A 24381-nucleotide genomic window follows, 5' to 3' on the forward strand; every position below is an offset into this window, starting at 1 on the left:
CACAGCTCCGCTGATAAGAATAAGGGGATTTCAAAGTTTCTGGGGTCCTTCTGAAAAGGACACCCAGCTGGAAGAGCCGCGCAGCAGCAAAACGCAGTAATTTCGAAATGCTGCAGCCAGCGGCATACTAATGAGACACTGAATATACATTGCAGTGCCTCATTAGTAATCTTCAAAATATCCATTTGCATTGCCATTTTGAAGACTTGGGCAAGCGTAGACACGGCCAAGTAATTCTATTTTTAACCCAGTTATATTTTTGACCTTCATAACATCACCTGGAAATGAAGTTTCATAAGCCAAGTATACGTTGTATGAAGAAGTATCTCCTTGTTTGTTAAACCTGCTGCTTACGAATTTCACTGGGAGATAAAAAAGTTAACATAACACTTCCTTATTCACTTTCTTCACACCATTCACGATTTTATAGACCTCTATCATATCTCCATTTAGTAATCTCTTCAAAGAGGTAAGTTTTTAAATCTCACTCCATATGGAAGCTGTTCCATACTGCTAATCATTTCAAGCTCTTGTACGTACCTTTTTCCATTTCTAATATATCTTTTTAGAGATGGGACAATCAGAACTACAAGCAGTACATAAGGTGGGGACATAGCATTGATTTATATAGTAGCATTATGATATTTTCTGTATGACCATCTCTCTCTTTTCTAATGGTTCCTAACAGTTTTTACACTGCAGATGCATATGAAAAGATGCTTTCCAAGAACTATTCATGATGATGTCCAGATCTGTTTCATGAGTGTTAAAGCTAATTTAAAACCCAACATTTTGCATGTACAGTTAAGATTGTTTTCCAATATGCACTACGTTGCACATTTATCAACACTGAATTTCTTCTGCCATTTTGTTGTCTAGTCACCCAGCTTTCTGAGAAAATGACTATAACTTTTTCAACATCACCACATCTCCACGTATTATCTTAATTATAACGCAAAAGTATAAAATTTGTTACTTTTAACACTTCACTTTAACAACAATTTTTTTTCTCATTTAAACTATGTTTATCTGTCATATAGCTCTCTGAAATATTTATGTATATTTTTAGCATCCTGGCTGTTTTTAAGCTTAAAATTCCATTACCAGAACTTCTGGACTGATAAGACTGACTGAAGAAAGGTTTCATAAAATTAGACCATCTTTTAAAAAGTGATAAAGATAACTTTGAAAACTATTTCAAAGTGTCACTCAATAAAAGTAGCATATTAATCTTCCCTTCAGAATTTGCATTGAGCAAGTTTTAAATACAAAGATTTGTGTGCTTCAGATCTGTGTCTTTGTATTAGAGCTAGAAAAGATTCAATAATTTGGCCCTGATTTCATGTCTAAGGTGTGATACATAGGTGTGAAATTCATTGAAGCACATGGAAATTATACTTCCTTACACTATACCTGAATTTGGCTTCTTGTGTTTAGGAGGCAACGTTTCTTATCTCTCCAGTGGAACAACGGATACTAAGTCCTACAACTTATGGCATTATCATAAACATTTGTAATTGCTTTATACAACATTAGATAGTAGCAGAAGCTTTTCATTTTCACTTCTGCATCTGCATTCACACAACTATTATGGGGCAACTTTTATAATCTATTGTTCATGAATCTATTCCATCTCCAAAAAAACATGCCTTTTACAAATTCTTATTTTTCGTAATACAATACTTGATTAAATTTTAGAAAAACTGAATCTATCTCAAAAACTTTAAAAAAAAAAAAAAAGACAACAAAACACTGAGTGCATACCTTGGGCGTGCTTCCTTTAATAAATTTTTTGATTGACGACAACAAACCAGTTTCATTCTTCTCGGGTTTTCCTCCTCCAACAGATAAGCTTTCTTCTACCTCTGAATATTTCCTCTTTGCCCTCAAAGCACGTTGAGTGTGAATTTGATTTGATTGCTGAGAACCCTTCCGCGTTCTCAGCCTCATTTTTATGTGTACCACATGTAAAACTATAAAAGGAAAAATGAGCATTCTAAGTTACTGAGATGCTACATTAGGCCCAAAAGTATGAATCTCTCACAGTTATATATTTACAAATCTTATTTAGACACACTGAGTATTTTTTTCCACTTGATATGTATCTCTTTCATTTAAACAAAACTGCATTTTCAGGCAACAGAGCTAACTTGGTGACAAGTTTTGCAACAAAGTATAAATTATATTATAGACTGCACTGGATGTATGTTAGGTGACCACAATTTACCAAAGGAAAAAAAAGCTGATCTTCTGTACTACCATACCTGAGAGCAAGACTAGACCCAAAGGACTCATGCAACTCCTTACATTCACTTAAAAAAAAAAACCACTAAAGTGATTTCTTGACAAACAGGTAATATTTATAAAGTAAAAAAAGCTATCTTAGGACGCCCAACTCATTTACCTTCTCCATGTATGAGCTAAAATTGGTTTATTCACATGCTTAAATTTGTGTACATTTAATTGGTTCTTTGGAAAAACACACCTGTCTCCACCAACATTTTGGGTATTCTCTGAAGTTTTTATTTAGAATGGCATGAATAGAACTACTTGAGCTTAAAGTTATATACATACTCAATAAGTGTCACAAAAATGAAGCACCTGGAAAGCTATTTTGTTAGGGTGTGATACACTGAAGTAATCAAAAAAAAGAGTGATGTTTATTTCCCAAATATATTTACGACATAGGTCTTGGTTATAAAATAACCATCACAAGGGGCCTTTTTCCCCTCAGAAATTACTGTCGTGCTTGTCAAACACTAACAGGTGAGCAGACGATTAAATTACCTGTAATATGTAAACGTTTGGGTACTGTGAAACAACAATTGCTCTTAGGGTTTAGGAAAAAATACCAGGAGAGAAGTGTTTAGTGCATGGTCACAGTATTGGGACTGAGCTTCTCACCCCGGACCACTTCAAATCAAACCAAGTAAACAGTGACTGAAACAGGGGTCAGCAATGCCCAGCACCCGTGCCAAGAATACCATCAACACACCAAGCAGCAGCTCAGCCCCACCTTCCTCCCATATGCAGCCAGGAGCTTGCTCAAAACCATGCCCCTTCCAGATTAACAAAAGATCACTACTGCTACCAACTTCTACCTAAACAGCAAAGCTCTTCATCTTAATTTATTTATTAATGAAGCAGTTTAAGTAGGACTATTAGGGCAGCTCTATACTATGAGATTAAGCCAAATTTAAGGGTGTTAGGCTGATTTTACAAACCATGTGTCCATAAAACAGTGCTCAATAGGTCGATTTTAAGGGGCTCTAAGGTCAACTTATGTACTCCCTATTTCACCTGGAGTAACTCCTAAAAGTTGATTTTACATTGCTGACATACAAGTGGAGACAACAGGTTTATTAAAATCGATTTTATTAGTCTCTAACACTATCCCACAATGCCCATCATTGTGTCCTTTCTGGTCATCATTTCACCTCTGCTGTTCACCAGGTGAGCAGAAAGCAGTGATCATCAGCCCGAGAATTTTAAATCCATTTCCTTTCCACTCTGGCCAGCAGGGCAAGCAGACCTCAGGAGCACACCTCTGCAGCACACCTAGCAGCCATGAGTTGTCAGGGGCGCAAAAAAGCCCCAGCATGGAGCCATCAGGAGATCCTGGACCTCTTTGCAGCGTCAGGGGTAGAAGCTATCCTCACTCAGCTCAAAACCAGCAAAAGAAATGCCAAAATTTATGTGATATCATAAGGCATGATTTATAAAGGGTACACCAGAGATGCTCAACAGTGCCACGTTAAGATGAAGGAGCGGAGGAAAAACTACCAAAAGTGCAAAGAAGCTAATGGTCGGTCTGGGGCATCTCACCAGAAACGTGGATATTATGATGAACGACACGCTATTCTGGGAACAAACGCAACCTCTTCCCCCAAAAGACATGTGGACTCCTCAGCATGTGTTGCCTGGCAAGACGACGAAGCAGGGTCTGATTTGTTGGAAGAAGTGGACAGAGGGGTCCAGTCGAGTGCAGAAGCAGAATCTGCAAGCCAGGACTTATTTCTAAACGTGCAGCCCATCCCCTTATCGCAGGAGGCGGCTTTGGAACCAAACCAGATTGCTGCAGAGGGCACGTCTAGTGAGTATACTTTTTCTCTACTGATAATAGCACAGTACAGTCATGACAGGGAGGGTCTATGCCTGTTTCCCTTCGAATAGCTTGTTAATATTTCTGGTGGTGGAGTGCTGATCCTCTTTGGACATCTCACTGAAGGTCTTAGACAGGCACTTTCGGATTCTCCTCACAAGATTTTTGGGGAGACCTGACTTGTTCCTGCTTCCACGGTAAAACCCCTTACTGTGATAAGCCACCAGTAAGTCCTCTGGAATCATGGCCTCACAGAACATTTTTGCAAATTTTCTAGAACTCTACCCAGCCAGAATGAGTAATCTTTCCTTATCCTTTTTTTGTATTCTGAGGAGGCTGATATTTCCTTTGGCAACCTAGAATACATGGGAAATTTCCTGAGTCAATAATGATTTTTTACTTGTGACACACCAAGAACAGAGCAAAACTCATGCAACCTTACGGGCTTTTAAATCATGGGACAGCTTTAAAATCCAGGCGCTGCTTTAAGAAGCCCACGTGGCAGCTACCCTCCTCCCTCCTGGGCTGGCAGGCGATTGGACCTTGCCCTATTTCATGCACCTGCAGTGATTGTCAATGATTTTTTAAATCCTGGTGCAGCTTGCTTTAAAACCTCCACCGCTTAGTGGCACGCCTCTTCCAAATGGTGGAAGGGGTGCTTCCACATTATTTTTTCCCATGAGCCAAAGATAGCTTACCCATGTGTTCAAGATAAACATCAGCTGCAGAAGAGCTTAAATTGCTGCTTGGATTCAAGCATTCTTCAGCCTTAAGAGCCTACAGAGTGACCTTGCAGTTACCATATCTTCTTCCATAGATACAGAGCGCTATTCATTCTGTCAGTAAGCTCATTGTTCCAAGTAAGGATAAAAATGTTGCTATTGACAATGTCCTTAATATTTCAACATTTTTTAATGTAGGAAATGACCTGGAAAGCAGGAGTAGAGGCCCCAGTCCCACTGAAATGAGGCTGCCCCAAATGTGGACGAGGAGGAAGTCACGTTAAGAAACGATCACAGATTATTCTGAAGTGACAGGAAAGGAAAAAGAGAAGCTGAGAGAGTGAAGGTGAGCCATAGTGGACAGATCAAGCAAAAAGGCATGCTTCAGTTCTATCAATAGTGAACAGGCAGATGGAGATCATGGAAGCAGTACTTCAAAAACCAAACTCTACAACCCCTGTCAAATACATCCCCCATTACACGATACCTTTCCAAATTCCTTCTCCTATCCCCCGGTTACTCTAGGCACTCCCATTATATGCCCCTCTTTCCACATTCATTCTTCTCACCTGCTCAGGGCCCTGTATCCCCCGGCCACTCCAGCCCTTCACAGCCCTCATTTCAGACCTCCCTCCACACAATCAATCCCCACCCCTGATTGGAGCTTTGCATACCCTGTACAATCTGTTACCCCCTTCCATACTTCCATCCTCCACACATTCCACCCTGTCTTCTTGTTGGGAACCCAGAATGACAGAGGGGAAGGTCACGGAGATCCCTCCACTCTACTTCCAGAGAATCACCCACCGGCAGAAGGCTAACATACGAACCATGAATTTATTTCCTGTGTGATCATTGGTACATCACCATGTTTGTTTTACAGCTTTCCTTTAGAAAGGGGAGATAAATATTAGCCTTCCTCACAAGAGTGTTACAAAAATACACCAGTCTCTGTAAGAATCACACTAAGGCAATCGGAGGTCACACTATATAAACTGATCAATCTAAAGAAAGTGAAACTTCCAATGACCTGTATTCTGAACTCTAGCTCATATACTTTAGGACAGTGATGAGCAAATACCAACCCATGGGCCAGACCCAGCTTGCCAGGGTTCACCCCAGCAGGCTGCCACCGCCATATTTACCTGTGCCTCCACTGGTATGGAATACAGATCACTGTTTCCACCCAGTGGGAGCTGAAGGAAGCAGTGTCCCAGTGCAGGCCATTTTCTGCAGCTTGCATTGGCCACGATAGGTGATCCATGGCCAGTGGGAACTGAAGCACCTGCACAGGTGCAACTAAATATAGCAGCCACGCCCCACTAGGGCTAACCCTGGTGAACTTCTGCCATCTTATTGAGCACCCCCGCTTTATGACTAGTTTTCATCAGATTATTCAAACAAACAATCATTATCTTCTGATTATATTATAAAAAGTAAACACAAATATAGTTTTGTTTACCCAACCCAACAAATAAATAAAAAAACAGCACAAGAACCATCTCACTAATTCACATTTTTGATTGAGAGCTCTATCAACTACTGAACTTTGCAAGTTAGGTAGTAATAGAATGAACAATAAAATAAAGATGGGAGTTCTGTGGCATCTTAAAGACTAACAAATTTATCTGGGCATATACTTTCATGGAATGGAACCTATTTTGTCAGAAAATGTGGTTTCCAGCACATACAAGCTTACACCCAAATAAATCTGTTAGTCTTTAAGGTATCACAGGATTTCTTGTTATTTTATTGAAACAGACTAACATGGCTTCATCTACTGAAAATAACGTAAAACATGGTTTAGTATATCCCAAAAGTTAAACTACAGTTGATAAAATAAATGAACAATTTTATTTATGCTTCATGAAGTCTTAGCAAAAGTACTGCAGTATACTTAGTGTTACATTAAAACTTAATACACTTCTGCAGCAATCAAGAACCAGTTAAAGACCGAATTTGTGACAGGAAACTTCTCATAAAATATACTATATCTTCAAGTTATGTAACCTTTAATGAAAAGGGAACAAAAGTTAAGAATTCAAAATATGAATTTTGTCGATGTTTCCAAATGGTGCATGTATAAACACACATATTCTGTAAGGGGCCATTCAGCTCATCTGTACATTAATGCCAAAAAGTTCTTTGGCTTACTTCACATCCTGGGTATCAAGCCTCAAGTTATAAATATCTCTAATTGACTTAGCAACAGTTACCTACAATCCTCTTGATGACGGAAGTTTGCTTTCCTAATGCTCAATGCAGCCGGCAGCATGCTGCTTTTACTTTTATTACTGGTATGATTTCCTATAACATGCACAGAACAAACTTACTAACTAAACTGTGTATAAATGTACATTATTTCCTTGCTCACACAAATCCGTTGAGACAGTGACCATAACATCCTATTCAAATAAGAGCTGACAAATATAAAGTAAACCCCTTGTTACAATGGACTAATAAGGGGGAAGGTTGTCTTCTATTCCCGAAAATCCATTATATGTGAGGGTTTAGTGCCCATCCACCCCTGCCAGACTCCCACAGCCCCAGCTCCAGCCTCCTCCCCCACAAACAAAATAAAACCCTGCCATTCACCAGAGCCGCCACCAATGGAGAAGCTGCTGCACCCTGGCCACGCGGCTGGAGTCACCCTGGGTTTGCAGCTGGAAGTGACTTGCCACACACAGCTGAAGGTGCCACCGCATGGCCTAGAGGAGCTGCCGCCACATATGCAAGGTGGCGCTGACGGAGGAGGTGGCGGCTCCTTCAGGCTGCACCAGTGGTAACAACATTTTTGTGGGGGGTTGGGGAGGATGATTTACACACTCCAATGGACTTCAGGAACTAGTGGGTGGATGTCCATTGTTCTTGAAGTCTGCTAAATCGGGGTTCATAAAAATCAAGGGTTTACTGTACTATATTAAGTGAACTTTTCACTTAACCACAGTCAGCTGAAACAAGACTTGCATGTATCTTTATAATGTTTGTACAATAAATGATGTATAAAAATATATATTTGTATTTAATTTGGGACTGTGGTAGAAAAAACACTTATAACAAATTCCTTTGAAGTAGAGTCTCTTTCAAAAGCAGATAGCCTAGCCAATCTGTTATTCTCATTTTATAAAATAACATCATTTACATTACATCATGAAAAGCTGATAAGAGTGTTAAAGTAACACAAAGAACTTGAAGACAAATAAATATATTAACCAAAAATATTCCCAACACTAAAGGATTGAAGTCTGTCTTGTTTCTGTATTTTATTTATATAACAAATGTTCTGGGAAATAGGTTCCATTCTTTCCTCATCTAATTTTTAAAACTGAAACAGTTACAAAGAAAACATAGCTTCAGTCATCTGACTTTCAACATATGAGTTCACAATACTCAAATTCATTCTTTAAAGAAAGGGACAGGATAGAATGGGATTATAATCAGGTAGATAAAAATCAATGATTTAAAAAAATAAAGTAAAATCTTTTTATTGTGTTATCTGAAGTATAACAAAATTTTAAATAAAAAATAAGGAAGCAGGGGATGAGCTCTATTATTTTTAAAGTATAAAGAACAGCCTAAGGACTGGTCTACACTAGAGAAGAAATTTGACCTAAGATACTCAACTCCAGATACAAAAATTACACAGCTGGTGTTGACCTACCTTAGATTGAATTTACAGTGCGGCCCCACTCTGAGAGGTCAAAGGAAGAAACTCTCCCATTCAGCTCCACACTACTCCTCACTGTTCAAAGGAGTAAGGATCAACATGGGCACCTTTAGGGTTCAACTGAGCACATTCCCATTAAATGTGCTAAATCAAATCCCAAAAATCGCAGTAGCATCAATCTTTCTGTTAGTGTAAATATACCCTGAGCGACTTAAGAAAATGTCTCACTTTAAACAGAGTCAGAAAAGCAAGAACTTAAGCTCCAGTCACTTTCACTTAGGCACATCTGAAAATCTTCCCAGGATGGCATGAAATAATCAGTTTAAATAATTGACTACTATGTGAAACATACTTTTAAGGATATGTATGTATAAAAATCTGTTTTGTTTAATCAAAATAAATCTTATTTTATATTTTGTGTATAATTTAATTCCAATCATCATCCTGTTGCAGCTTGGCACAAATGAGAAAAAAATTAATTAACTAGTAATAAGCAATATATCTTTCAGAATTTTCAACACATAAATATGTAAAATTAGATAGATTCTGAAAATACTAAACTACATAATTGCTTAAATAAATACACATATTTATAATTTGCCATCTTAAATAGCAAAAAGAGTGCAAAGTCTAGTGCAAAGGCTCTATTGAGTTGTAAATCAACATGATTTAATGGTTTATCAACTGCTGAGGATGCATCCGTATTTTAAAAATAACTGTGGCAAATTTATTAAAATTGATTATTTACTTCAATGTTTTTCCACTTAGTGATTTAAATCAGCTTGCTTCATATAAATCCACCTTGATTATAAGTGCAATCTTGATTCAGCAATTTGTGACAGAGGGGGAAATAAAGGAACAGTTAAAACCACGAAGTTTAAAGAGCCTCTCTCTCTCTCTTCCCTCAAAAGGTTTATTACCTTTTAAATATTATCTTTGCGCCCTGGAAAGAACTTCCTGTGTACGACTAGCATTTCTAAATAAAGATCATATTTCTGCACAATGTTCAGTTAGGGATGAATTTTTACTAATTTTTCCACCACTAACAATTTTCTATGCAATTACTAAAAGCAGACTTAGGTGTGCACATAGTATTAATTTAAAGCTCTGAAGACTGCACGAGGAAAATACCACCCAAATTGGAAAACTGGAAGAGAAGGCAGAAGATAAAATAGCAACAACTATACTACACAAGACAATGCTGATTAACAGTGCTTGATAAAAAAATTAAGAACTATTGAGGTGACCAGTAACACTGAATTCTCATCACTGAAGACTGGAGACCCTGTATATTCCACAAGTAAGCATTATACTGTAGAGGCTTAACAGTAGCATTGAGGTGAGCTGAAATTAAAGCCATTGCTGGTGTGTGGTTTAAATGAGTGGCAGGAGCAAATGAACACTAAATGAAGTATGTGAAAAAGTTTGAAGGATTATTTCTTGTTTGCTTGTTTGTTGTTTTCCTATGGCACCCATCATTGCAGTATCTAAGCATTCTACATGAAGATTAGGTATACAGACCACAGTGCATTTCAAAAAAATCTCTGTTCTTCTCCCTTCTCTAAGGAGATTCTATTTGGCTGATGTCAGGAAGAAGCTCTTCCTGAATAGAGATTGCTTTCTATGGTGAACTGGAACATCCTTTGTTTAGGGTAAATGGTCAGGATAGAAGAAGGAACGCACTTTTAATTTCTTCCCATCTGCCTTCAAGTCTTATGACAGGTCTACACTAGGGGGCGAAGACTATAATGACTATATAAAGAGCATTGCTGAAGTCTATGTAACTTAGTTCGACTTACCACAGTGACCTCAATGTCCTTACTTAGCTTGTGTAGTTTTGTTTTGGTGCAAAGTTGGAGGGACAAATTTCTTCACTAATAATGCATGATCTCCCAGCCTACATAGCTCAAAATACTAAATTCTGTTCTTAGTTTATTTTTTCCGTGCAAATGTCTTCTCCCAGTAACAAATGAACACTAAAATGGTAAAAAGTCTTTGTACTTTGAATCAGGCTTCTCCCAAGGGAGACTTACTGAAGATAATGTATCTCAAAGTTGGCTGGGTCTCATGTAGCAGAAAGAAAATTTAATACAATATATGGTATATGTAAATACAGTATTATAATTTACGTAAGCGGTGAGACCATATGTTATTAATAAAGAAATTTGCACTTCCAACCTTGCTCCATATACCAAACAAAACTACATAGACAAAGCAAGGGCCAGGGCATTGAAATGTAGATTTTTTTTTAGATCATAAGAATAATCTAACGAGATAGCTGAACGATGGTGGAGCTTTCTAAAAGTCAAAAGTTCTGGATTAGATATCCAGAATGGTCTACTTCATGGTTTCCCAAATTGGGGTGTGTCCCCCCCTGGGCGTGTGTGAAGAAATTTGTAGGGAGGGATGCAAGGCAACCCACCCCAGCCCCCCCCCACCCCTTTGCTCAGGGCATTCCTCCAACCCCAAGAAAGAGCCAGCCCTTGCTTCTGGCTCTCATTCCCTGCCATTTCACATGGGTGACCTGGCGCAGCCACTATAAAAACCAGGCAGCTGGCAAAGGCCCATGTGGAGCAAGCTGCCTCCTGCAAAGGCGAGTGAGTGTGGGTTGGGGGCAGGGAGGAGGATGTGTTTAGATGAGGAGCTGGCTGTGCATGGCTTTGGGTGAGGGAAGGGGAGGGGCTCCGGCAGGTGGCTCATAGGTGGCTGGCCCACAGTAAATAAAAAATGGGGGGGGCATGAGGGTTTCTCAAAAATCAGAAGGGGGGGTGTGATGCTGAAAAGTTTGGGAACTGCTGCTCTATTTTAACTGAGTGGATTAAAAATTCCCCTAAAACTTGCATTATGCTTGTCGTGTTTTTGGAATGAACCAGCTTTAGATACATAAGACTCTCTTCTAGACATTTAATTCATGGTGCTAGGCACACAAAGGCATATTTTTGGAAATCCTGTTACAATCCTGGTATAGACAGGTTGCTAAACACTTCCTGAACACACCTCACAGGACGTTAAGGAAAACTATGACCTCCCATTATAATTTTGTTAGTACTTCTGAACTATTTATATTCTCATGAATGTTATTAACTTCAAATAAAATTACAAGTTGAGAAATACAGAAACTTCTAGAAGTGCATCTGGGCAACAGATACAGTTGCTCATTTGTATTAATCAATCTGATATCAACAAATACATAATCTGTATCCTTGACATATTTCAAAGGAGTATCAAAACAAACCAAAAACCTAGCATTATATGGCTCTGCAGATAATAAGGATTTAGGATTGGGTACCACCACTGCCTTACCGAATTTCTTCTGCAGAATAGGTATATGAATTCCCAAGCGAATCCCTTTTAGAGGAAGTACCAAACTGTAAAATATAGAAAAAAGCACTGATTTTATGATATCCTGTGACTATATTAAAGCCAATTACAGCTTGAAATCAGAAACATTTTGAAGATACGCATGGATGTCCATCAACAAGCCTTTCCTAAACAAGAGGAGTGAGAATATCTTAAAGGCAAGCTCAATACATCACTTGTACTTGGAAAACAGAATGTTTATTTAAAGAAGCTGAGAAGATAAACTGTGTTGTGGTGAGGAGAGTATGAAATAGCTCCCTACATTTGTGATGGCGAGGTCACATGCTTTGCAATACTGGGGTAAATAAAGGAACCTTGTTTGCTTGAGTTTCAACAGGAAAAAAATTGCTCCAATTCACTTTGATCTTCCCATAGTATTACAGATAGAGCAACGTACTACATATGTCTTTGTCATGTGAGTTTATCTATTTTTTAGAAAGGTGATTAAAAATTATGTGAACAGCATGTTACCTTGGCTTCAATTACAACATTCAATTTGCTTGCAGAATGAGAACTCCATTAGAATAAACAAAGAACAATTTCATTGTTTCCCTGCACACCTAAATTTCATGTTTGAGTAACAAAATCCTGAAAAACTACTGAGCATAAAAATGTCTTTCTCCATTGCATAACTGGATTAGAGGCATATAAACCCTCATAGGGGAAAATCTTACTCAGTTTGTAGGAAGGCAAAAAGGCATCCAAATTCCTGTTTATTACTACTTCATACTCTTAGGGCTTGTCTACACTAGCCCCCTTCTTCAAAGGGAGAATAGGAATCAGCCCGAGCAGGGCATAGCAATGAGGTGCTGCAACGCATATGCAGCACCTCATTAGACTAATTTTCACCATGCAAACTTCGAAGTTGATAACTTTGAAGCGCCAGCAAGCCGTGTACCACAGGCACTTCAAAGCATCCTTATTCCCAAAACTTTTTGGAAGTAAGGGCACTCAGAAGTTGCACAAGTACTTTGAATTGCCTGCAGCTACACAGCTTGCTGATGCTTAGAAGTTACCAACTTTAAAGTTTGTGAGGCGAAAATTAGCCTAATGAGGTGCTGCGATGCTATTCCCCACTCGGACGGATAACCATCCCCCCTTCAAAGAAGAGGGCTAGTGTAAACAAGCCCTTAGAAGCATAGAATACTAGAAGTGGAAAGGACCACAAGAGGTCAAGTCTTGTCCCCTGCCCTGTATCATCCCTGTTAGATACTTATGTAACCTGTTCTTAAATATCTCTAATGATGGAGATTCTACAACCACCCTAGGCAATTTATTCCATTAATTAACCAGCCCGATAGGAAAATTTCCTAATGTCCAATCTAAACCTTCCTTGCTGTAGTTTAAGCCCATTGCTTCTTGTCTTATTTTCAGAGACTAAGGAGAATAATTTTTCTCCCTCCTCCTTGTAACACGCTTTCAGGTACTTGAAAGTTAATATCATGGTCCCCTCTCAGCTGTCTCTTTTCCAAACTAAATAAACCCAATTTTTTAAAAATCCTCTGATAGCTCTTCTTTGATAATCTCTGGTACAATCAAATGGTTCCCTAATTTTCTCACACCTGCATACATATAAACACATAACAAAATCTTTGAGGTATGAAGAACTTAAGAGTGAGAGTAGTGAAGAAGTGCACATTAACTTCTTGGAAATTACAAATTTCAAAATATCAGTAACACACACACACACACACACACACACACAATTTTTATTCCATTGCCCTGCTGCAAAAATAAATGTACACCATAACTATTTCAAACTAATTTTAATTATTCTCTTCTCTATTTGAAACTATTCACAATGTTCCTTTCATACTCAAATTTTCATCTAAAGGAAATGAGGTCAAAAATCCCAAGATGCTACCACATTCAAATTTTTGTATTTTATTAATATTTGCTAATCTTTCTCAACAATTATTGGCACCTCATATTCAATATTTACATGTACTTTCCAACACATTCATGCTAATATGAATCTGTTCTTCCTCTGATCAAGTTTGGTTAATATCTTACTTCTCACTGAAGAAGCTGTAGTATTGTCACTTTCACAAAAAACGACTTAATATGTGTGCACACCAAAAATTATTACTGATCATTAAGGATGTCCAGTTTAAAAAAAATTACAAAAAATATTTTTTTCTCCAAGGCTTAAGGTTCTAATCACTACATTAACTTTCAAGACATGCTAACACTGTTTATTTTAATATATATTTTGACATAGCAGTAAAACACTAACGAGAGACAGTGAATTCCAATGGAGCCAGTTTCACATAATATGTGCATGTGTCCCCCCCAGCTAATTTTTGTGAGTAGCAAACTTATTTTCCTTTTTCGTTCAATGTGTTTTCCATCTCATGATTGTGACAAATCATTCAAAAAGGCAAACTGCAGAGACTGCAGCTATAGGGGGTATCTGGGCACTACTGAAGTATTATTCAATTATTAAATGAATTATCACAAAGTGTTTTCAAATGCACTAAAGAAAAAATTTAAACAAATATTTTGTAGACTAAAATCTGTCTTCAACTACATCAGCATGATCCCACTGTTTTCAAATTCTGCCCTGAGTGGATCTTAAATTTATTCAATCCGTTTCCAGTTTATTCTACAAATGATGACTATGCCATGTTTATAGGTATAAAATGTAGTAACACTGTATTTTTCTTACTACAAAAATAAGCTGAGTTGACTCAAAATATCAAGGAACCAGAACTGTTGAGGAAGATTATATTGTTTTATGCTGTCATTTTTCACGGTACAACTATTCTTTAAACATTAAAAATCACAAGTTACCCTGTCTGTTAACCCCAAGTTTAAAAGGTTCATCAAAAAACAGACATTACAGAAGAATTAATAACAGTTTGCACCACGCTGGTCTGGCACCCTCGGGTCCATCAGTGGTCCCGGATGAAAGATTTTGCAGGACCAGGGGAGATGAATGCCCCCTCCCCCAAGTCCCTGGCCCCCCCCAACTGGCCTGCTGCATCAGGCTCCCCAGCTCAGCTCCACACGGGGCTGCTGTGGGATGCCAGCTCCAGTGCAGCCTGAAGTTGCCGGTCTGCTGGCAACCCAGTCCTGGCCTCCTGCCAGGCTGCTGGGGGACACTGGCTCCCCAGCCCCGGCCCCCACACAGCGCTGACAAGGTATGCCACCTCCGGTCCCTCTGCCTCCTGCACAGGTGCGGGGAGGCCAGCATGGGTGCCCTCCTGCCCCAGCCCTCAGGTCTAGGAACATCCCTCATTGGAGAATATTAGTTTTCAGAGGTGCAACCTGTATTACTGTTATTAACTCTATAGAACACAGGCACTTTCTCAGGAGCTGAAAATGTAAACTAACTTGCATCTTGTAGCATTTTTGAGTTAACATTTTTAGGACTTACTGGCAAGACTGAAAAATCCAAATGTTACTTGTGAATTTACTTGATTCCTGAATTTTTCAAATCCTCCACTGCTCTGGATACAGCCCAGGGGCTGAGAGTGGGGTGTGTGTGGAATGGCTTGCTTCTCTCATCAGCAAACCCTACAGCTATTTAGGTGATGCCAGGCTCCAAAGGGATTCTAAATCTAGTTCTCCATAACTATAAGGATGATTGCAGTGATGGAATTATGTACATAAAAGTAAAAGATACAATTCTTTGGGGGGCATCTTCCAGATCTCAATAAGGTATGAATGATCCTTGCCTTTTTTTCCTCCCACCCCTAACAAAAATAACTTTTATCATCTCGTATTTCCAAGTTTCATTCAATTCATTATTTTTCATCCATACATACAGTTTATACAATACACTTGTTATATACAGAGAGAGAGAGGGAGGGGGAGAGATGGCACTACAAAACTGTAGATGTAAAAGTGACCAGCAAGGATCAAACATGGGCTTGTATTCTTTATTACTCATGACATGGAAAGGAGACCTTACAGTTAATTGGCTTGAGAATTTGGTGAGAGTGGAGGGGTTCTGTAAGTGGAAGGGTAAATTGGGGGGCTCTATTTTTTATATTAGAAATTCAGATCTTTCTGAACAAAGGATACTTGATGGAAATTGGAAGTAAGAGAAACTGTGACATCATTAAGAAACAAGAGACTAAGTAGTAAGCAAATAAGACGGGAATGAGATACAGAGACTTTTAAAATGCTAGTTTTTTTATCTTTATTAATTACTAACTTCATTACCTAAAAAAAAAAAATACTTGGAATTACTTCTTCAATTAATATGTAACATCCTTGGGAAGTTTTAAGAAGTTCACCAACAAAACCAGGCAAGACCATTCTTAAAATGACTAATATTTCTCATGTAAATAAGGGAAAGACTTCCCATTATGCAAATACCTCTTTCAGGCCCTTCTTCGCTATACAATATGACTGAAACTAAAGAAGAAAACATAAGAGATTGTCTGTGCACGGCCACCCAAGAAAATTAAACCAAATTATATTAAAAGGTATACATTTCAAGTAGATAGGTAAAACTCCTTTTAAAATTTGTGTAAATACTCTTATTCAGAATTAACATAGTCTTAATTCAGTGAACCCTAATTCAACTGAATTAATTCTGAACAAGAATATCCACACGGGTTTAAAGTGGTCTACCTACCACTATGAAAGTTAAATCAGATTAATTTTTACAGCGTCTATGCCTGAATCACCCTGAAGTTCATTTGGACCACTGCAGGTGTGAATGGCAAAATGCATCAATGTGTTAGCTGCAACTCTTCCGTGAAAAAGGTTCTTAGTTCATATTAATGTTTTAATGTGAACTAAGAACCTTTAAGTATGGTCAAGCAGTAACCAAACTGGGGAATTACAGTGCAGTATTTTGATGCACAATGTTTTTCTGAACTTCAAAGCACCAAAGATAAACCATGCATGCAAGACAAGTCCATGCATACAAGTCTTTTCGTTTTTAACTTCTTATATCCTGTCTCTCTATGGTGGGCTTAGAACCAAATTTGGACAAAGTCCCACAAAAATGACTTCTAAAGTATTTTAGTTGGCTAATATGAACAAGTTGAGATGTTTTTAAGAAGTGAATTCAAGTCTAGGTTCAGTTTGTTTTAAACGTTTAACACAATTCTTCCCAATTCACAATTATTGACAAAAACACATTAAGGGTGCATATTAATTGTACCATGTTTTAAAATGTTCCCTACACTCTGTTCCTGGCCATGAGGCTGACTCATGGGGTAAGTGTCACAAATGTGGATTCTTTATAGCAAGATGATTATGTACCAACAGCAAGCTCAGAATCATAGAGCACTAGACTGGAAAGGACCTCAAGAAGTCATCAAGTCCAGTCCCCTGCCTTCATGGCAGGACCATGCACTGTCTAGACCATCCCCAAGAGATGTCTATCTAACCTGCTCTTAAATATCTCCAGTGATAATGATTCCACAACATCCCTAGGTAATTTATTCCTGTGTTTAACCACCCGGATAGTTAGGTAGTTTTTCCTAATGTCCAATCTAAACTTCCCTTGCTGAAGTTTAAGCCTGCTGGTCCTTGTATTAGCCTCAAAGACTAAGGAGAACAATTTTAATCCCACCTTTTTATAACCCTCTTAGGTATTTGAAAACCACTATCATGTCCACTCTAAGTCTTCTCTTTTCTAAATTAAACAAGCCTAGTTTTTTCAGCATTCCCTCATAGCTCATGTTCTCTAGACCATTAATCATTCCTGTTGCTCTCCTCTGGATCTTCTCCAATTTTCCTCTGTCTTTCTTGACATGGAGTGCCCAGAATTGGACACAATACTCCAACTGAGGCCTACTGAGTACAGCGGAAGAATGACTTCCTGCGTCTCACTCTCTACACTCCCATTAATGTGTCCCAGAATTATGTTTGCTTTTTTTCCCCAACATCACCACACTGACTCATTTAGATTATGACCCACTAATACTACGATTTAACCCTTGTACGCCGCATGGAGCACAGGTCACTTACAAATCTCCTCCACTTCACTCTGTCTTGGAACAAAACTTCTAGCTAGCTCCAGGAGTACCTTCTCCACGTTGTCAAAGGTCTTCCTCTTTTGCATTCTCCTTGCGGGTTCCTTGCAAGAGCTTGACAGACTATACTAGATTATGGTTTTCTGAGAGTGTGGCCTACACCTATCTCCCCACTTTCTTCTCTTGATTTCAATATCACTTGGTTCTTGTCCTACTCTGTTCCAAAGCTCCTCATTTGTGACAAAGTCTTGCCATTTGACATGAAGAATGTACCTCAGGCATCTGTTTATGAATGTCTAGCTTGTGATATGAAGACTTTTTAGTACTCCAGGTCTCACCTCCATACAAGAGCACACTCTTCACATTTGCGTTGAATAGCCACAGTTTTGTCTTTCCAGATATTATTTGTGAACTCCATATGGGATGGAGAGTCTTGAATGCAGCTGTTGCTTTCCCTATCCTAACACTGATATCCTTATCTGTTCCTCCATCTATGCCCGTAATACTCCCCAACTAGGTGAACTGCTCCACATCTTCCAGGACAACCCCTCCCAGCGCGACGGTGTTGTTGTTGGACTGGTTGAGCCTCATTGTCTTAGTTTTTCCCTTGTTAATGCTCACTCCAGTCACTGATGCAGTTTTGTCTAACGTTGTGATCTTTTCCTTCATGTTCAGGTAAAAGGTGGGCAACATCATCAGCAAAATCAATGTCCTCTAGCTGCTTGAAAAGTGGCCAGTGAATGCTTCGTTGATAGCCATCTGTTGTCCTGTTCGTAATATACTCCACTATGACCCCTAAATCCCTTTCTGCAGTCACTTCCCAGACAGTCGCTTCTCATTCTGTATGTACGAAGCTGACTGTTCCTCTATGGCTGTGTCTACACGTGCCCCAAACTTCAAAATGGCCATGCAAATGGCCATTTCGAAGTTTACTAATGAAGCGCTGACATGCATATTCAGCGCTTCATTAGCATGCGGGCGGCAGCGGCGCTTCGAAATTGACGAGCCTTGCCGCCGCGCGGCGCGGCCAGACGGGGCTCCTTTTCGAAAGGACGCCACCTTCTTCGAAGTCCCCTTATTCCCATGAGCTCACGGGAATAAGGGGACTTCGAAGTAGGTGGCGTGCTTTCGAAAAGGAGCCCCGTCTGGACGCGCCGCGCGGCGGCAAGGCTCGTCAATTTCGAAGCGCCGCTGCCGCCCGCATGCTAATGAAGCGCTGAATATGCATGTCAGCGCTTCATTAGTAAACTTCGAAATGGCCATTTGCATGGCCATTTCGAAGTTTGGGGCACGTGTAGACGTAGCCCCTAAGTGCAGTACTTTGCATTTGTCCTTATTAACCTTCATCCTGTTTACCTAAGACCATTGTTCCAGTTTGTCCAGATCACTTTGAATTCTGACCCTATCCTCCAAAGCAGCTGTAACCCTTCCAAGCTTGGTATCATCTGCAAACATAATAAGCATAATTGCTATGCCAATACCTAAATCGTTGACGAACATATTGACTAGGACCAGTTCCAAAACAGATCCCTGCGGAACCCCACTTGTTATGCCCTTCCAGCATGAATGTGAACCATTAATAACTACTCTCTGAGACTGGTTATTCACCCAGTTATGTACCCACCTTATAGTGGTCCCATCTAAGTTGTATTCGCCTAGCTTATTGATAAGAAGGTCATGCAAAACCGTATCAAATCCTAGACCTTAGTAAAGCTATACCACATCCGCCGCTTCTCCCTTATCCACAAGACTTACTATCTTATCAAAGAAAGCTATCAAATTGGTCTGGCATGATTTTTTCTTCACAAACCCATGCTGGCTGTTACCTATTACCTTATTTTCTTCCAGAGGTTTGCAGATGAATTCCTTAATTACTTGCTCCATTATCTTTCCCGGCACAGAAGTTAAACTAGCTTCCTGGGTTGTTCTTTTTTTTCATTTTTATAGATGGGTACTATATTTGCCCTTTTCCAGTCTTCTGGAATCTCTCCCAACTTCCAGGACTTTTCAAAGTTAACTAAAGGTTCCTATACCTCCTCTATCAGCTCTTTGAGTATTCTAGAATGTATTTCCATCAGGCCCTGGTGACTTGCAGAAATCTAATTTTTCTAAGTAATTTTTAACTTGTTCTTTTTTTATTTTATCCTCTAAACCTCCCCCCTTCCCATTAGCTTTCACCACATTTGGCTTTTCCACATCAGATTTCTTGGTGAAAACTGAAACAAGTCATTAAGCACCTCTGCCATTTCCAAGCTTCCCGATATTGTTTCTCCCTCCTCACTGAGTAGTGGACCTACCCTGTTCTTCATCTTCCTCTTGCTTCTAATATATTTATAGAATGTCTTCTTGTTACCCTTTATGTCTCTAGTCTAGCTAGTTTGAGCTCATTTTGTGCCTTTGCCTTTCTAATCTTGCCCCTGCATACGTATTGTTTTCTGATATTCATCCTTTGTAATTTGTCCTACTTTCCACTCTTTATATGACTCCTTTTTGATTTTGAAATCATGCAAGATCTCCTGGCTAAGCCAGGGCAGTCTGTTACCATTCATTCCATGCTTCCCACGCAGCGGTATAGCTTGCTTTTGGGCCCTTAATAATGTCCCTTTGAAAAACTGCCAACTCTCTTCAGTTGTTTTTCCTCTGTCTTGCTTCCCACGGGACCTTACCTACCAGCTCTCTGAGTTTACCAAAATCTGCCTTCCTGAAATCCACCGTCTCTATTTTGCTGTTCTCCCTTTCAACATTTCTCAGAATCATGAACTCTATGATTTCATGGTCACTTTCTCCCAAGCTGCCTTCCACTTTCAAATGCTCAACCAGTTCCCCCCATTTGTTAAAATCAAATCTAGAACCACTTCCCCCCCAGCAGCTTTTTCTACCTTCTGAAATAAAAAAAATTGTCATCCATGCAGTTCAAGAACTTTCTGGATCGTCTGTGCCTCGCTGCGTTAGTTTCCCAGCATATATCTGGAAAGCTGAAGTCCCCCATCACCACCAAATCCTGTGCTTTGGATGATTTTGTTTCTTGCTTAGAAAAAGCCTCATCCACCTCGGTAGGTGATCTGCAACAGAACCTTATTATAACATCACCCTTGTTTTTTTACCCCTTTTAACCTAGCCCAGAGACTCTCAACATGTCTCTCTTGCATCCATCTCCAGGTGTGCATATTTTTAATATATAAGACAACTTCTCCTCCCTGTTGGCTCTGCCCATCCTTCCTTCTATCCACCCTCCTATAACAATATTCCAATCATGAGTATGATCCCACCAAGCCTGTGATACAATTTATATCATAGTTGTACTTATTTATTAGGACTTCAAGTTCTTCCTGTAATTACCCATATTTCTTGCATTTGTATATAGGCATCTAAGATATTAATTGGCTTTTGCTTCCCACAAATCCCAACTATTTATATAAACTAACTCCCTTACTTTTACATACTTAAAACTGATAACAGGTTGGCAGAGTACCTAGTGACAACAAATGTATTCTGTATCTGAGAGTAGAAAATGCTATTTCAGCTGTTCCACTTTATGTTAAAGAAAAACAGCAGTGTGTGCAGAATCATGAAAGTCTTTTCCTAAAACCTCCCAACTACTGTTATTTTGTTTTTAGTTTGGAATGATCAAATCAATTTGTGGAATAATGATTTCTTAGTTGAAAGCAGCCAGAGCAGTGTAAAAAACCAGCTGGTCACTGCTATGTGCGCAACTTTTCTCCATAAAAAATTTGTTTGACTTTGATTTTCAACTATCCTGATGCAGTTAAAACAGTGCAACCATGCGCAGTATGGATTCTGTTTTAACAATACAAAAGTGATTATACTGCTATAGCTTATTCCAGGATGACAAAGTGAACAAGTTATAAAGTCTAGTTATGTCCTCAATACTGGTTTCACAGTATAATTAATTTCTCTAAACACACACACACACACACACACACACCCCCAACTGAAAAAGTGATGCCAGCACAAAATCTGTGTGCAGATGAGACCACTTGGAAACTGCCCCTACAGTAGTAGAAAAGTGTGCATATGCAGAAGCACACTTTGTCTCACTTCCATCTCTAACATTGCTGCCAAGGGGGGAAAAAGAAGAAATATCTGTAAAGAGAAACTGCAAGAGAACCCCATTTCAAATATCATTTTAACATGGAAAGTAGGGAACCAAATCACCTATGATAAACTTCTATTTCCTGATCTCAAACCAAAGAAACCCAAGTTCATGCACTAGTCCAGGCACATTTATATTGGCCATTAATCTTTGAAGTTTAATATTACATGTTTTTTGAAAACAGAAGTACAGTAAATCAAGTGAATTTCCCTATCAAACAGAAGTATTTTCAAACCACTCCAACCATTTAGTTAGCAGAATATCCCTACACTCAAGTAACTTTTGACACTTGTTTTAAACAATGGAATCACATTTGTCACATTCAAATCATCATAAGTTTCTTCCACAATTTAAGGATATTTTAAGAATTCCCACTAAAAATATCAAGGTTCAAATAACTTTCTTACCGACTTCCTGGAACAAGCATGGGTCCTGTCTTGATGGGCAAAAAGGGTTTAAACTAAATCAGTTTAATCATGGTAATCATGTTTAAACTAAATCAGTTTTAAAAAGTACAACTGCTTTGTTTTGATTAGAGTTTTAGAAGGTGTTAACTAAACTGAATTAGGTAATTCAGTCTAATGTCACACCTTTAAACCTAGTCTAGACAAGGCCCGTAAGTACTTTTAAACTTTTTAATAACTGTTTCTATTATCTATATATTACCTATTGTAACTTCCTGTCTGCTGTTTCCAGAAAACTGATCTCTGACTTATGACCTCAGACAGCTCCACCCTTTCCTTTCTCTCTCACAACTATGCTTTTTAATTATTCTGCTAGCACTCTTATTTTCATAATGTATAAATAGTGTGCACTCCTAAACCCATACACACTATAAGCATGCACACATTGATTTAAATAGCCAGAATACCTCAATTTGGGCTGGGCCTTTAAGGAAGCTGGGCCTAGCACCCCAGGTGATGGATTTGGGCTTGGGCCAGTGACTGGATCAGGTGACTGGGTACTTCATTATTACCCAAGGGCAGTCCTTCCTATAAAGAGAGACATAGAGAAGAGACCAAGAGCTATTAAAGACTGAGCAGAGCTGCCATCTAATGCACTGAGATATAAGGGTAAAGAGAAGCAAGAATTGGAGGGAAACCAAACGGGAACCAGGGAAGAAAATCTCACAGTCAACCAGCAGGAAAACTGGAGCTACCTGGAGATAGGGGCAGAAGCAAAACCCTTCAGATAAAATTAAGGAACAAAGCAGATAACCGAGCCCAGAAGACTGTGTAAGCACCATTCTAGTTTTAACTGTTTCATGTTAGTAAACCAGATTATCAAGAAGAGAATACTTTTTAAACTTTAAAGTCACCAACAGTCACAGTTTTTGGAAAGTGATACACTGAGGCAACAGAAGGATTGAACAATAGGTGAGGTAAGAATCTATTACATAGGGTAATTAAACTTAGGCCTGATTTTAAGAAATAGTGAGCACTTTTAGCTATCATGTATTTCTGCTGTAGCTGCAGATATTGGGACTGGAATTTACAAATGTAATTTTAGACTGAGTAGCCTACCTCAATCTAGCTAATGCTTTCTGAACTCAGTTTAAATCTAAACAACTGAACTTTGGCATATGCAGAACTGGTTATTAAAGGTTCGACTTGTTGAGTGTAGCTCTTGTTAGGAACTGCTGCTTAGCCCTGTTTTGAGGAGGTAACTACACAATATTACACCTTTAAAGTCTAATTTTGAAGGCCTAATTTTGGCCTTGTGTACTTGCCTGCCTTTGGCCATGTGTACATTAGCCAAAATCTTCGAAATGGCCATGCAAATGGCCATTTCAAAGTTTACTAATGAAGCGCTGAAATACGTATTCAGTGCTTCATTAACATGCGGGCGGCCACGGCACTTCAAAATTGATGCGGCTCGCCACCACCCGGCTCGTCCAGATGGGGCTCCTTTTCGAAAGGACCCCGCCTACTTCAAAGTCCCCTTATTCCCATCTGCTCATAGAAATAAGGGGACTTTGAAGTAGGCGGGGTCCTTTCAAAAAGGACCCCCATCTGGACGAGCCGCGTCAATTTCAAAGTGCCACGGCCGCCCGCATGCTAATGAAGCACTGAATATGTATTTCAGCGCTTCATTTGTAAACTTCAAAATGGCCATTTCGAAGTTTTTGGCTAGTGTAGACATAGCCTTCCTCTAATTGCATATTCAGTATAATCCAAATGTATTGTAGATCACCAGACCATAAGCAGGCACATAAAAACTTCACAGCCATCACAGAAAAGCAATAAATATTGGCCCTTACCTATAAAGTAAATGCAATCCTAAATTTACAAATTCCTGCCATTCTTTTTTCAACTTATTTTATAGTCCAGTTTTTGGGATGAGATGATTAACAGAAGCATGTATCCAGAGGTATCACATCAAACAGGAATTCTGGAAAGTAAAACTCACAACTGAGCTGAAAAATGCTTTTTTTTTTTTTTTTTTAAATATGAGGTGAAGGCTCCCTTCATCATCAG

At 39.0% G+C, this 24381-nt stretch overlaps 1 protein-coding gene across 3 annotated transcripts in view; it reads right to left on the minus strand.

The window, feature by feature from the left end:
- The window catches only part of CTDSPL2 (CTD small phosphatase like 2), an 89037-nt gene that overhangs the window by 57669 nt on the left and 6987 nt on the right, over positions 1–24381 (minus strand). Inside the window, exons 2-4 of one of the 3 annotated variants that reach the window (XM_075007366.1) lie at positions 22776–22896; positions 11795–11859; positions 1765–1973 (exon numbers count right to left, since the gene is read on the minus strand). In XM_075007366.1, the coding sequence (XP_074863467.1) occupies positions 1765–1950 (186 nt within the window). In that variant the 5' untranslated portion in view covers positions 1951–1973; positions 11795–11859; positions 22776–22896. The remainder of the gene's footprint in view (positions 1–1764; positions 1974–11794; positions 11860–22775; positions 22897–24381) is intronic. The other 2 variants (XM_075007365.1, XM_075007364.1) reach the window with 2 other exon arrangements.

Source organism: Carettochelys insculpta, chromosome 12 (assembly GCF_033958435.1).
Source record: "Carettochelys insculpta isolate YL-2023 chromosome 12, ASM3395843v1, whole genome shotgun sequence".
NCBI lineage: Eukaryota > Metazoa > Chordata > Testudines > Carettochelyidae > Carettochelys > Carettochelys insculpta.